This window comes from Mus caroli, unplaced genomic scaffold (assembly GCF_978045245.1).
Source record: "Mus caroli unplaced genomic scaffold, Mus_caroli_1 scaffold_9, whole genome shotgun sequence".
NCBI lineage: Eukaryota > Metazoa > Chordata > Mammalia > Rodentia > Muridae > Mus > Mus caroli.
In genome coordinates this window covers 39,821,064-39,836,689 of record NW_028227264.1, presented here as the reverse complement: position 1 = coordinate 39,836,689, position 15,626 = coordinate 39,821,064, and the positions used below count along the sequence as shown (strand labels likewise).

The 15,626-nt window shown below is 42.2% G+C and overlaps 1 protein-coding gene across 1 annotated transcript; it reads right to left on the bottom strand.

Annotated features, from left to right (window-relative positions):
• Nucleotides 1-346: 346 nt before the first annotated feature.
• On the bottom strand, nt 347-11,054 carry Cd164 (CD164 molecule). The gene is made up of 6 exons (XM_021174692.3): nt 10,787-11,054; nt 8,444-8,533; nt 7,199-7,270; nt 6,302-6,340; nt 4,251-4,307; nt 347-2,722 (listed from the first exon to the last, which is right to left on the bottom strand). The coding sequence occupies exons 1-6, from the start codon at nt 10,950-10,952 to the stop codon at nt 2,553-2,555; spliced, it is 594 nt and encodes a 197-aa protein (XP_021030351.1). The 5' UTR covers nt 10,953-11,054; the 3' UTR covers nt 347-2,552.
• Between the last annotated feature and the right edge of the window lie 4,572 nt (nt 11,055-15,626).

Below are 15,626 nucleotides of genomic sequence, written 5' to 3'. Positions count from 1 at the left end.
AAGGGTAGGATGTAGCTGGCAAGATGGCTCAGTGGAAAAGGGTACTTGTCCAACAACCTGTGTTCAATCCTTGGGACCCACAAAGTTGAAAGAACCACAGGCTCCACAAAAGTAGTCTTGTGACACACTCTCACTCACTCTCTCTCTTGGTTAATATGAGCTAGACGCGTGCCCCTTCCATCAGCCCAACCATCATCGTTCCCATGGTTCTGTTCTCCACTAATTCACAGCCATTAGTTCCCATCTATATCCCAGTCTACAGGAATAAAAGAAACAATGGACAACCCAGCCTCAAATGGACAGGTAAGGCAAACACAATGTTAGTTTCATAATCAAAATATGACACTTTTGATCAAGAGACTAATAAACATTTATTTTAAATCAGTTTGGTACACATACATATTAGTTTTGTAGTTTAAGGAACTCAAATAGAAACTTCTAAGTCCAGCAGTGTCTGCTTGTGCAGCAAGTATGGCAAAGGTAAAATAAGGTATTTGATAGAACTAGATCCTCGGGACAAATCAGATGAAAACTCTGAAAAGGCTTTTATATACCTTCTGGATTAAAAAACCCAAAATCATTAATGGCTCAAAATACCTTGCTAAAGAAAGATGGTGAAGAGTCAGGGCAGCTGTGAATTCTGTGGCAAGAGCTTTTGTAGAGACTTGCAAAGTGTCACTAACTTCCTACACAATGTTAGAGCAGTGCTCAAAATTTCAGGAGCTTCAAATTAAGTTACATTCTTAGAAAACTTGCTACATATGCTGACATTTATATGGGGCAAGGAGTCACATGGAGGTAAATGACAAACCAATTTTGCCACCTTTGTAAGGAATGGAAATTCTGTGTACTTTTAAAAGAACTTTAGCACTCATTTAAAACTAACAGCTACAGCACTGAAATAGATTTTTGTGAGGAACCTAGAAATTACAATGGAAACATAACTGTGAGGTAAACCTATCTTTCCCCAAAAACCTTTGAAGTCAGAGTTTAAACAAGTAAGGCACTTGAAAACATTAGATATATGTACAAATGTGCAAGTGAAACAAACTAGCTGTACCAGCAAATGACAGAGAGAAACTTCATTAGTTTCACTTTATGAACCAACCCACATCAAGCTGCTGCTTCGTATATAAACCCTGGGAATCAAGCGCTGAACTCTGTAACCAAATGAAAGCCCCAAAACTTGAATGACACAGGAAACCAAAAGCCTATTTCCAATTACAGCCTCTAGACGAGTGCAGTGCGTCAGAGGCAAGGGAGAAGTAACTCCAAAACTGAAAACTTAGTGCTTTTCAGAAGCAACTGAAGTAAAAGTCTGCATGATTATGATAGCACACGGGAGCTGAAACCAAGGAGGAAGAAAAGAAGTAAAGGCCCAAGAAAGAGAAAAGCCTATTCAGCCAGGGTATCATCATTGGAAATCTAGAGCAACCTCTTTCAAACCCTCAGATTTTTTAAGTTACACAGGTCACATCTATTAGAAAACAAAGTGATTGTCTCATTTAAAGAACTAGAAAATGATTCTATCTACAACTACTTCCTTCTTGCCTCATGTAAAAGCCACTTTTCAAGAAAACCTGGTAGGAATCCTTAAGGTATAATATTTGGATACTTTGTGTACAGAGAGAAAGATAAATCAATTTTATGTCTAGTTAACAGCCCTAAGAAAAATGTTAGATGGTTTGATATAAGGAAGCCTTTCAGCTCTAATTATTCTTTAGCTTCTATTTCTCAGCTCTAGAAAAAACAATGCTTTTAATGAAATATTAACAGTATGTTATCTATAAGCAGGTTTCTGCTGCTCACACCAACAGTTACATTCTCAGACCAAGCTTTGCCTCCCACAGTGTGAACACATTTTTCACGACGTCTCAGTCTGTCTTAAGGCACTGTTCTGATTTCTTAATACGGTACACTTTATGAGTATGAACAAGACCTGTTGCAGATTAATGTCTGTGTATCCTTTCTTTAATCTAAATCTGGAATGCCCTGTGTGGCATCTTATTTCTAATATATAAAATACAACCTGTCAAGCATAAAACTTTACTCTAGGGATAGTTTAGTGCTAAACAAATTTAATCTATGTTTGAAGTGATGGCCCTCAACCTGCCTGACGGGTGGTCATTTGGCACTCTTCTCAATTCTGGCCACCAAGTTACACCTGGAATTAGGATGAGAATAACAGCCTTTAGGATTCTAGGGGACCACATTTCAACTGCAGTCAGAAGCTGCCTGCACAGCACAGCACTTTCCATCACTTACAGAAGTTACATTTGGCATGTCAGAGGAAAGAACAGCCCCACAGCAGCAGCCATGGTAAACAAAGACGACAGCCACACGGATTCATGCAGAATATTTTAAATATTCCTGATGAACAAAATGGTTTAACTGACTTTTCTTCGAGGATGATGCTCCAAAATATCCTGTATGCATCCTTTGGAAAGGTAAAGATCCTGGAACAGCGTCTTCCATGTGGGACTTCTTCAATATTTTGGTTTCAGTGAGTTACACAAGTTAACTGCCAGTCCACATTAATTTAATGGGTCTGTTTACAGAGTATGGTAATTTCGTTCTTTAGATTTGCAGAATTTATAGAGAAAGAAAATTACAGCCTGCACACCCAAGACAAGGACGATTCCTCCAATGAAGCTGGCTGCATCAAAGGTAGACTTTCGCTCGGGCTGGGAGGTTGGAGTCAGAGTGGTATTTGCTGTGCCTGCTGTGATGATAAACAAAGAATCCTCAGTAAGTATCATGGGATTTATAATTCCCAGACCCCCCCAGGTCTTCCTGAGTCATGTCTTCATAACTAGAATTTGTCTCCACTTAAGGCAGAATGCCATCCATCCTTCTGTCCAGGACATGATGTGGGTAACACTGCTACAAAATTTCAAACAGGTAAGAGCTTTTATGGCATATAAACTGTCCCCTTGAAAACTTATCAAACACTTCTAAAACATGCAATAATTTTGTTAATCTACTTTGGTTAATTGTTAAAAAATAAATGCTTGTTAAAACTTTTTGGTTTTACTAGCTAGACAAGGTATTTAAAAATCGAGTTGCTGTTTTTCAAGTTAATAACAAAAATAATAATCTATAATTTCAAAAAAAATAACATAGTTGTAAATATATTCAATAGCATTCTGCTAGTTTATTTTGCATCATGAGAAAGCATTATATAGCCATAAGGAAAACATTTTTGAAAACTAGAGTTCCTACAAACAACTCATAAGGAGCTAAAAGTAATGTCAGTTTAATTGTTTTATCAATCAGAAGACAGTGGAAACTAACGTTATTAAGGGAGTAATATGTTTCAATAGGAAACAAAAAGGCTATGACTGTGTTCACCATTTAAATAAAGTACACTTCACTGTTAAACTAGATCCGAATCATCATCAACTGCAGGCTGTGAAGGTTTTGGTAAGCTGGCCAACTTTAACATTAGCCAGGAGTGGAGCTTAACCAGCACAGAAGTTCTAGGCACTAAGAACTTCAAACAAGGACAATATTTGGACTGGCCAGATGGCTTGGTCTGTAAGAGCACATATTGTTCTTGCAGAAGACCCAAGCTCAACTCCCAGCACCCACATCAGGCTGCTTATAACTGCTTGTAATTCCAGCTCTAGGGACTGTCCCTAACCTCAGACACATGCACATACACACATGGACATGTAAATAAATAATACAAATAGTTTTAAAAATTCACTGCAAGTATTTTGTATCCTCTGTGTGTGTGTGTGTGTGTGTGTGTGAGTGTGAGAGAGAGAGAGAGAGAGTGAGAAAGTGAGTGAGTGTGAAAACAGCGGCTTCTATGAAACTGTGAAGCAGCACAAGCAGGAAGCCACAACTTAGGGTAGAAGAGTCCTTGGATCCAAGCAAGTCTAAGAAAATGAACAACTTAAGAAAAATAGAATGCAAATCTTGGCTTTTCAGATTTGTCTAATTAAAAACAATAGTTTTCCTTTCACCAAATCTATTAATGGTACCAACTCCTTCTGAATAACTGGTAGTCACAAGTCAGATTTAGCATCTGAGTATAGAAGGGTTTTAGAGAAAACACCCTTAGTCTAAAGGGCCAGGCCATAACAAACAGAAAAGGACTCCCATCGACCATCTGGAGCCAAACACTGCCTTGGTGTTCTATGTTAGAAGCTGCTTCAGTCCAGAACATCCAAGAGTAGAACTGGACCCTGGCGGCAGCTCAAGGAACACACTGCATCCCTGGTAGTTTATATAGCCCAAATTACCTGATGTGACAACTGAGGGAGTAGGTGTAGGAGAGGAAGGCCGAGTTGTGGGCTTAGCTGGAATGAAAACAAAATGTATTTAAGAACTTTAAATTTCTGCCTGGTCTACAAAGTGAGTTCCAGGACAACCAGGACTATACAGAGAAACCCTGTCTCAAAAAACAAAACAAAACAAAACAAAAAGAACCTTAAATTTCTAACCTCACAATTATCCTACATGTAGTTTTTAATTTTTAGAGAGCAGAAGCCAAATTTAGTTAATGATCCAATATAAGTCCTTACATATATTCTGACACATTCAGCCAGCATAAACTTGCTTTTCTATATATACATGTAAGATACAGACAAAGTCTGCAAGAAGACAAAGAGGAACAAGCCTATTTAGAGAGAGAATTACAGGTTTCATTCTTCTATGACAAATTATGTCAGTGTACACAACTGAAATAGACAAGTGAGTGTACTGTAGGCAGGTACCATGCTTTGCTAAGGGACAGAGTAGGATGCTACACTTTGGAATGCAAAGTCAGTCAAGGACAAGGAAAGAAGCAGGCACAGTTGGGTTCCAACAAAACCTTACTAATTGATTAGCAGTAGCACCCAAGGCTAGCCCAATTTGGATGATACATTCTCCCACTCTGTATGAGGCAAAAGTACCAACTAAACACACGAAATGACCTCTGGAAGTAAGCACTTGATTACGAGCATCAACTACTAAATGTAGACTCAAAAATCCTTATACCAGTTCTAGAAAAAAATTAAGTTTATACAAATTAATATTTGCCAGGTGTAGTGGTGTATGCCTTTAATCTCAGCACACAAGTTCCAGACCATCCAGGGCTATACAGTGAGACACTGTTTCAAAAAGCATAGAAAACTTTTAAAATTACAGTTTATTGTGTCTGTGAATCTTCGGATGGGTGAACAGATGGCAGGGGTACAAGTGTGTAAGTCAACTAGCAGCTGGTTTGTTCCTTCTGTCATGTGGGTCTCAGAGATTAAACTCAGGTCATCAGACTTGGTGGCAAATGCTTTTATCTTCCAAGCCATCTTACCAGCCCCCGAGTTCTAATATAAAACAAAGTTCTGTTCTTCAACAGTAATTATAAACCAACATTAGGCTTTAGGACAAATGTTACTAGAGTATGCAGAACTCCCCAAAAGGCATTGCTGGCACTCCAAAGTTAACAGGACCCTAGTAGGCTAATTCTCATTGGACTGTGGTAAAACTTTTAATGAGAAAGATGTGATAGCCCAGTCATTAAAAGCACTTGCTGTGTAAACCTGCTGACAGGGTTCAATCTCTATACCTATGCAAAGGAAGGGGAAAACTGGCTCCAAAGCTATTCTCTCACAGCCTATCTCAGCTCTCTTCTCCCTAGGACAGAGCCCCTTGATGATCCCCCTAATTATCCAATACTAACTGGCCAGTCCTGAAATCACATACATACAAGAAACACTAAATGGACAAGGCAAGTTGTGTACACACACACACACACCCTGAACCCCAAGGACCACCTGCCTCCTAAAGGAAGTAATGACACAATTGCTACATTAGAAGGTATGATCATTTTAACACTTTTATTTCCTTTTGTAGTTTAATTTTAAAAATTAAATGTTATTAACTTCTTTTCAATCTTAAGATATTAGTTTTATGTGATGTTATGGGGGAAAATCCTATAGATTTGATATTTGGTTTTCACTATCCATTCCTAACTCTTATCCATTTTTATACAAAGTACACATGCTCAGTTATATATGTAAAAAGACTCAAGATAAGTCATTTCTAAAAACATTCTGGCATCCTGTTTAGTAATGGGAACTGGGTTATAAAGCAGCCACATAAGGCAGTTCAAGGGCTAAACGTACGAAGTAAACCTGTTCAGAGTCACTAAAACCAAAATATTTCCAAGAGTTATTATATGCACCATCACAAAGGATACACATTTACACTGCTATTGTGGCCCACGAATAAATAACATCTCTTAGCTAGTAGGCTATCAACAGGTCTTTAAGAATCCACAAAGAACAAGGAAGAGATCATCTAGCATTACCTGTAGAATTGGTTGGCACTGGAGTGGGAGGAGGACCTCCTGAAAAAGAAAGACACAGTGAGGTGTGTGAAGTAAGCTGTAACAACAGTTCCCACTCTCAGACTACAACTTGTTTTACAACATAGCCATCACTCTCGGATGAGCCAGCTACCCATACCCAGCATCCGTTTCCTTCCTTAGAAACGAAATCATCACTTTTTGTGGCATCTCACTTCCCCACAAGACATTTCTAGGCATTCTCACAGCTAATTAGCCACACACAGCTTCTAACAAAGATCTACAAGATGGATACAGGCCTTATGTTTTCTTTCCCTTCTTTTGGGCAGGGGGGAAAAACATCAATGTAATGATTGGAACATGAATACCCACTTTAGACAGGGAAGGTTTAAGCCATTTTTGAGAAATGACAGCAAGACTGAGTCCCTTGTTTGATTTCCCCATAACTTATAGCAACATCAGAAGAAACAACTCATGTGGTCATGGCTACTCCTAATCCCGTCCTCGGGAAGTAGAGGCAGGAGGCTCTGGAGTTCACAGTGACACAGATGATTCAAGGCAAGAATGAACAACACGAGGGTGGACATGAAGGGACAAGGACCAGTTGTTTCAATTAGGATTTTTCAGGGTAAAGAGTAAAAGCCAGAGTTCCTCAAATACAAAAGACAGAAGTTTACTTAGCTGTAACACTTAAAAGGGAGGAACCCAACATTAGTCAATTCAACAAAACAAAGCAGGAAATGAAAAGACTTACAGCTGCATCATGAAACCAGGAATTAAACTACCATCCTTTTTATCACCAGGAACAGGCCACTGGTGTCTACATGTTAACAGCGAGGGCAGTAAAGACTGTACCCACCCATGCAGCCACGTTCCCAAGCAGCTCAAGCGAAAACTTACCAGAACAGGAGTCAGTGCGGTTCACCTGGGAACAATTACTTAACGGTTCATTTGCACAATAGGTCTTATTTGCTATGAAAAAGAGAGACAGAGAGCAATTATTCACTTACACTACACCTGTGGCTTTGCTTCTACGATCCAACACACGATAAAACAAAACAAAACAAAAACAAACAAACAAACAAACAAAACAAGCCCAATTCGGCTGGTATACTTCTGCGACCACGACCCTAGCACTCTGGAAGGGATTCACCAGGATCTCAAGGTCTCAAGCTGAAACCGCTTTAGTGCATAGTAGGACTTTTGTTTTTTTTTTTAAAGACTAAAAAATAATAAAAAACTGTTATTCATTTCCCAAAGTCTTAGAGACAAATTGAAAAGTCACTTGAATATACTGAAGACTAACCAGCTAAAATCTACAAGGGGGATGTGGTCCAACTGTTTCAACAGAGGTAGTAGGGAGAGGGTCCGCAGAAGCAGTCCCTGAAGTTCCTACGTATTGCACATGAGCAGGAGAGAGCACACCCTGAAGCCCACTGCATAGCTTAACACACTTGTACCATGAAAAAGCTAACTCCCAACCAATAGTCTAATGAGTGTTCTGAACTCTATGTGCTACTTCCAATATTCACAGAGTAAACGAACTTAACACGGGACTCTTGTTTTTATTGAAACAAACAAACAAACCCAAAACTATGATTTCTATGCCTCCAGGGAAGCCAGAGCCAATCCTAACAAATCTCTAATAGACTGCTTTTCAGATAGAGAAAGCGGCAAGTACCTTACCTTAAGGGAAACAGTAATCTATGTTATATTAAATTCTAAGAGAAATCTTGTATTTCAACAGACTTCTATCTAGCTCACAGCCTTCAAATATTGCTAAGCTACTGAACTTGACTCACAAAGCACAGAAAGCACCTCTCCCTTCTGATTGCCCCTTCACAGCTAAGCAGTCAACAGCTCTCCACAAGGTCTACAATTTATCTCCCAAAACAAATGACTCCGTTTCCAAAGGAACTGTACTCCTCCTGAGGATCTGAAATCTCTCTTCCTTTAAACGCTACTGAATCTCAACAGTCGGGTTTATGAAGTCAAAGCGGGAGGGGAGAGATTTCCAAGGAAAAGGTTAAGAAACTATGGAAGTCCTGAATTCAGAAAATAAATACTTCACACGACCTTAAATATTCTACAGAACATTCAAATATTCAAGAATATAAAATAGAGCTTGTGACCAAAGTTCCTTACCTTCTTGGCAATGTAACCAAAAGCAGGTAATATTATTAGTAACGGTGGCATTAACACAGGAAACACAGCTGTTGAAGCTCGCACAGGTTTCTGGGGGGAAATTATGAAATCAATGAATTGACATTTCATTAGTTTGCTCTACATCTATTTTCAACAGTAAGCATTAGATATAGTTTTAAAAATTAATAATTCCTCAAAATAGTCAAACTTAATAAACTGGTATAAGACATTTCAAGCATGGTCCAGCAAATTAATATTGACGACCTGAGTTCAATCCCCCAGACGCACAAGGTGGAAGGAGAAAACCAATGTTGTCTTCTGACCTCCATTTGCATGCTGGGGCAGAAGTGTGTTCACATACATGTACATACACACGAATATTAAACAATTATTTAATCCTGGGGTAGTGTAATCCCAGCACTTCAGAGGGAGTAGCAGAAGATCTCTGAGATCCAGACAGAGTGGGTTCCACAGCTAGTGGGCATATACAGTACTAGGAAGCGACTGTCAGCCAATCCTTTACAAGACTGAAGATACATTCATGGACTCTCAAGATAAAACAGTAAACACTAGAACATCAACACAGAGAAGCCACTGCCTCCAAACACCAGAGAAAGAAGTTCTAATAAATCGAGTAAGCTTGAAAAAATTCAACTCTAACAGAAACAAGCCAATCTCAAGAGATTTTGTCTTCATCGGTGATTCGACTTCCACAGTCTTCTCTACAACCTGGAAATGCTCCTAAAGGGGCCACTGTCATACATGTGCCCGACAGCAATCCAAACCTGTGGGTCCTGACCCCTCTGGGGGTGTGGGTGAGTGGAACCGCCCTTTCACAGGGGCCTGCTAAGACCATCTGCCTATCATATTTACATTAGGATTCAAAACAAGCAACACAATTAGTTACAAAGTGGCAACAAAACAACTGTATGGTTGGGGCTTCCACAACACGAGGAACTGTATTAAGAGATGGCAACATTAGGAAAGTTGAGAAACACTAAACCAAACAATCCAGAAATTAGAATTTAGCAGGCCAGAATGGAGCTAAGTTCCTTTCTTTTCTAGAAACTAGTCGCCTGCACCATTCTCCTTTGCTGAAGCCCTGGATCCCAACGCGGATTTACTGCAAGCAGGACACGAAGAACCATTCATAAAGCACTCGTTCTTAAGACACGCTGTTTACAACAGTGTAGCCTGATAATGGATGCAGCCTTCGGAATGCTGCAGCTAACCCCGTAATTGCCAGAAAACACAAGTTATCTCCTCTGTGGGCATTTCAATTATACAAGGCAATTAACTTGGTATTTCCAGGTCTCTCTTAAAACAATATGAAGAACCCACACATTACAAGCCTGGGAGGAAATTGTCAAGTAGGTAGGAGTCAAACAATATTTTACTTTATCATTTTAACCGTGATAGAGATTCCCAGAACTGTTCTGTAATTTACTTTGTTCATTTAAAAATATTTGTTACCCTAGCATCCTTCTAACAAAAAAAAATCGGGTACTACTTAGTTTTATTCATATTAAAAAAACAAAACAAAACCCTAGAGAAGGCACTAGGACAAGTCAATCTTTAGGTTGAGAAGCGCAGTTACTAGATTAAGAGCAATAACCAACTTAAAGCACGTCGTGTTTTCACCTCATTACTTCAAATTTATCTTCTGTCTCATTTGCGTTGTCACAGCCTATGCCAATTTGTACAAGCCTTAACGAACCCTAGAGTTGAACAAAAGGCGTGTTCCTTGATCGGACTTCAGAAAAACGGACAGACTGAATTTCAACCTAACTCCACAGCCTTAAAACACAGGCCCCCGGAAGATCACATCTTGCTCTTTTCTATGTCCCTAGGTTTCACTTCTCATCATCCGCCACAAGCCTCGTTCTTCCCTTACCACTCAAATCTCAGATACAGCCAACACCGCTCAGCTAAGTCAACGTGAAGTTACAGGAGGCTCGCTGGTGGGAGGGGGCAAAGGGACACCCAATTCATCTCTAAATGTCCCCCACCTATCCCGAGCTCCTTCATTAGAAACTTCCGGAGAAGCCTCGAGGGGGAGGACAAGAGTCTGTCCCACGAGCCCAAAGTTTGCGCACCCCGCCGACCGCGTCGCCTCGCCCAATTACTCCTAACTGCCACCGCGGAAGCAAGCCACGTCGCCGTCCCGAGCTGCGGCGCGGAGTTAGTTACCAGGCGCTTGGGGGATGGCGCCTCTGAGGGCAACGCTCGCGGCCTAGCTCGCCTGTCGCCTTCGCCCCCCACCCCGTCGGGCCGCCGTCCTCCGGCCGGGCGGCCATGTTGCGCGAGTCCCCACCGGCTCGGCGCGTGCGGCGGGGCGCCCACCTGGCAGCACGGTGGGCATGAGCGTCGTCGGGACCACTTTGCTGGTCGTGGTCGGCGCCTCGGTCACGTTGGGAGCCAGGGTGGTGATGTTGTGCTGCGCGGCCGAGACGCAGAGCACGGCGAGGCAGGTGGCGGCCCAGAGCAGTCGGCGGGAGGAGCCCGACATCGTGTCCTCAGCCCAGGCGTCCAGGAGAAAAGCTGCGGCAAAGCAGGCTCCGTCTAGCACTGCGTCCCTGCGGCGCCGCCCCCGAGAAGCCCGCCCCGCGGGAGCGCGCGCCGGTCACGTGAGCAGCCCGGCGGGGCGGGGCGGGGCGGGCGAGACCACTAGGAAGCCGGCCGGAGGGGGAGAAGCGGCCGCGGAGACCTCTAGGGCAGCAGTCCGTGCGTCGCAAGCCGTCCGTGCGTTGCAAGCCGTCCTTCTTGTCCTGGGAGGACCACGCGCGACACAATGGAGCTTTCCTCACATCTGCACCACGGAAGATCTCACCCCCCCGCCCTGGCAAGGATGGAACTGCCCACGTGACGTAGCGAGAGGCGTCCACCTGCACCGCCTGGGAGGCGGGCCGCGAGGTGTCACGTGACCCCCGGTAGCGCGCTGCGGGGTGCGTTTTAGCCCGGAGGCTCTGAGACCGCTGAGCTTTGAGTTGTGCTGGCCGCGCTCGCCTAAGGGCTCTGTAGGAGCCGCCTTTTCTTCCTTGAAGTTTGATTTATTTTTTTAAGTGTGAATTTTTGATTTTGAGAGTTCGGGGACTCAGTGATGACGGAACCACGTGATCCAAGAGTTTCTGCCGGGCCACTGGTTCAGTGCCCGTAGCTGTGGGTGGGACCGAAAAATGATCTGTCCCGGTCCTTGTCGTAACCGCCAGCGGTGCCCTTGCCTTACTTATCAGCTTCTTCCGAGTCACTCAGAGATCCGCAGTAGGGACCGATCTGTCCCAGCCCCAATCACTGTGGTCAGAAAGGAAGACGGTTAGGGATGAAAAGCTTTCGTGTCTCTTCCTATCCCCACATCACGAGCGACGAAGTTTGAGACTTGGGGAAAGTGACCTGACCCTGATACTAGGATAGTCTGGTGGCAGAACAGGCATTTTCAGTGCCTGTTGGCGGACTCTGGCTCTCTCTAGTCGTGAGCGCCATCTGATGCTGGGTCTCACAAAATAACACTTGACATGCTTATACTAGGTGTTTTTTGTTTTTTTGTTTTGTTTTGTTTTGTTTTAATGAGACTTGAAAATGATAGGTAGAGCTAGGACTATAGCTCATTTGGTAGAACAATTGTCCCTCATGCAAGAGTCCCTGGGTTTTACCCCACCCAGCACTATGCTGTCTTGACTGTTAGCGTTTGCCATGTTTTATGTTACAATTTAAATGTCATAATTTTAATTATGCATGCGACCCTAATAACAAGAATATCAGATGTTTCAGTGATGTCTGTTTCGCTGTAGTATGCATTTTAAAAAATGACACTAGAAGCATTTTTACAACTTTAGTGAAAGATTGAAAGCCCTTATTTCTGCCAGTAATGAATTTAATGTGGTTCCTTTGTGGGTGTACTCTGTAAAATAAATATGAGCCAGTGGGTTATGACTGGCCAAATCAATGGTCTTAGCATTAAGGTGCAGTCAAATAGTCGTCATAAGTGCTTTAGAGAAGCTGCTGTTCTCTCAAACGCCTCACATGACACCTAGGCTAAAAGAAGAACTTCTGTTTGGAGATTTTAGAGCAGAGGTTATGTTCCATCTCATCTTCCTGCTCCCAAATCGATGATCTCATTTGTCCCTAGGATGAACACACTCTGCTGTGGGGACCATTGATTAAACAGCTTGTCACTTGAGTGTTCCAACTATAGTCATCAGATTTCCTTTAGTTTCTATAAGGGGACAGTTTCAAGACTAACAAACTGCTGGCTTGGTTTATTTTAATGGCATCTACAGTACTAGATCAAGATTTAGTTCCAAAGTCGTAGAATCAGCTTTATTTTCAGTTTAAAGGAGCTGGATTCCATTTATTGTCTTATTTCTCAACTTTGACACTATTGTGGCTAGTTGACTCTTCCTGTCTAGTCTCTATAGGTTGTGTAATAACAACCTGGCCTCTATCTAGGAGAGGGTAGAAAACACCCTACACTTCCCTTGTGCCAACACCACCCCCCTAACATTTCCAATGTGCCCCGATGGTGAAATCAACAACCTTAGTTGAAAATTAGTGTGCTAGACCCCCTTGGGGTCACATATCAGATATTATGCATATCAAATATTTACATTATGTAAAAGGTAGTGGTTCCATTTTGGGAAAGTAGGGAAGAAAACAGTTTTAATGTTAGGGAAATATCTTTTAATTAATTCATTTGGTTTACTGAAAAGTTCCTATAGTGTCTTAGTCAGGGTTTCTATTCCTGCATAAACATAATGACCAAGAAGCAAGTTGGGGAGGAAAGGGTTTATTCAGCTTACACTTCCATGTTGCTGTTCATCACCAAAGGAAGCCAGGACTGGAACTCAAGCAGGTCAGGAAGCAGGAGCTGATGCAGAGGCCATGGAGGGATGTTCTTTACTGGCTTGCTTCCCCTGGCTTGCTCAGCTTGCTTTCTTATAGAACCCAAGACTACCAGCCCAGGGATGGCACCACCTGCAATGGGCCCTCCCACCCTGATCACTAATTGAGAAAAAATGCCTTAGAGCTGGATCTCATGGAGGCATTTCCTCAACTGAAGCTCCTTTCTCTGTGATAACTCCAGCTTGTGGCAAGTTGACACACAACCAGCCATTACATATGGTATCAGTGAAAACTGGCCACAACACAGTATGACAGTGTTAATGCTCCTTGAAATGATGACACACTGTCACTGAACTGGTTTTGTGGGGAGACATTACCGAGTTTTTATTGGGTATCTGCTGTGCCAGGCATCATTAAAAATGTCTTCACTTGCTTTTCAGTCCAAAACAAGCATGTTTAACTTTAAAAAAGTATGATGTAAAACTTCAAGAATCTGGGATCATGGTGTTACTAAACCACTCATTCATTACCAAGTAATCAGTTGATAGTTGGGGGCAAATGCCATTTTTAATTTTAATTATTGGATTTTTAAATTTTATTTTGAGACAGGGTCTCAGGTAGTCTAGGGTGGTCTCACACTACTATGTATATAGGTTAATCTTGAACTGCTGACCCTCTTGCCTCTACTTCCGGCATGGAAGTGTCAGGATGTATACTTTTAAATGGTGGTCATAAGAACCACTGCACACATGTTGTAAAAATTACTTTCTAATTTCCTAAGCCTATTTTCTAATTTCTTTATCACTCTCTAATATCTAATAGCCTGAGGTTTCTACCCCACCTCTGCTTACTGAGCTTCCAGATGGAAGACAAGCTTGCAGCCTTTATATTTACAATAAGCCCTAAACAGTACAATAGCTGGGCAGCTGCCTACCCTATTGATAACCCCGAGTTATTACTTGCTATTTACTGTGTTCCATCTGGGCTGCTCTTAGCTCCAATTGGCCAGCCCTCAGGGCCATGCTCTCTTGACCCTTAGCCAATGGCAGCTTCTCTTTCCTCCTCTCCTGCACCTTCTTTTTTTCTCTTGGTCCTCCTTTTCCCCAAAGCCCTTGAAACCTAAACCCCACCTTTGTCAATTCTGCTCAGCTATTAGCCCAGCTATCTTTATTTACCAATAAGAATTACCTTGGCAGCAGGGTCATAGGCTATGGTGCAGACTCCAGGTCTTGGGGGCCCATACTTAGCATTACAATAGACAGTAGAAGACAAAACCTCAACACACATGTAGATTTGAAATTAAGGTTTCTGCAGCCCAGACGTAGAGCAGAAATGAAGAAGGGGTAAAATGGCTTGTCATCTCTGAAGACTGACAAAATTCTACTTTTATATTACTACTAAAGGAAATAGGACTCTTTTTTTTTTCTTTTTATAAGTTCTCATGTATCCCTGGGTGGTCTGAACTTGAATAACCAAGACAAGACTTGAAAACTATATATCCCATGCTGTCTGATTGTCTGCCTCCACTTTTCTGTTGCTGGAATTACAAGCAAGGACTACTCCATCGAGTACTGGATCAGTGTCTTGTACCAAGTGAATATCTCAGTTTTTTTCACAGTATCAGATAAAGTATGTAAGGTCATTGATGATTCTCCAGTAGTAAAACCTGTTCTCTGTTACCATGTCACCAGTTCTGGTCATGTTTTAACCAGGAACCTTGGAAAGCACAGGGGATTCCATTTGGTAAGTCTTGGTGGCAAGCCCTGTTCCCTTTTGTGATACCACCACCATGACCTGAGGACCAGCTCAGATCCTAGAGGGATGGTCTGGGGAAAGCCAGGGTTTAGTTATTCAGTTATGGCTGGCCTTTGCTGCGTGTATTCTTCTGTTAATTTGGGCTCCCAAAACTGGTTGACCCAGAGATGAGAGAGTGCGCACATGGATGCGAAGTGATCCTGCTCCTAGTTAACTGTAATTGGTAAATAAAGATGCCAACAGCTAATATCTGGGCAGAAGAGACATAAGTGGGGTTTACGTTTCACAGGCTTGTGTAGGAGGACCACAGCGAAGAAGAACATGCAGAACAGGAAAAAGGAGAAGCCACCATGGGTTAAGGGTCAAGAGAGCATGGCCCCGAGGGCTGGCCAAATGAAGCTAAGAGCAGCCCAGATGGAACACAGTAAACAGTAGGTAATGACTTGGGGTTATCAATAGGAAAGTAGATTCTAACAGCATGGAGGGTAGGTAGCTGCCCAGCTATTGTGCTGTTTAGGGTTTCTTGTAAATATAAAGGCTGCAAGTGTGTTTTTCATCTGGGAACTCAATAAGCAAATGTGGGGAAGAA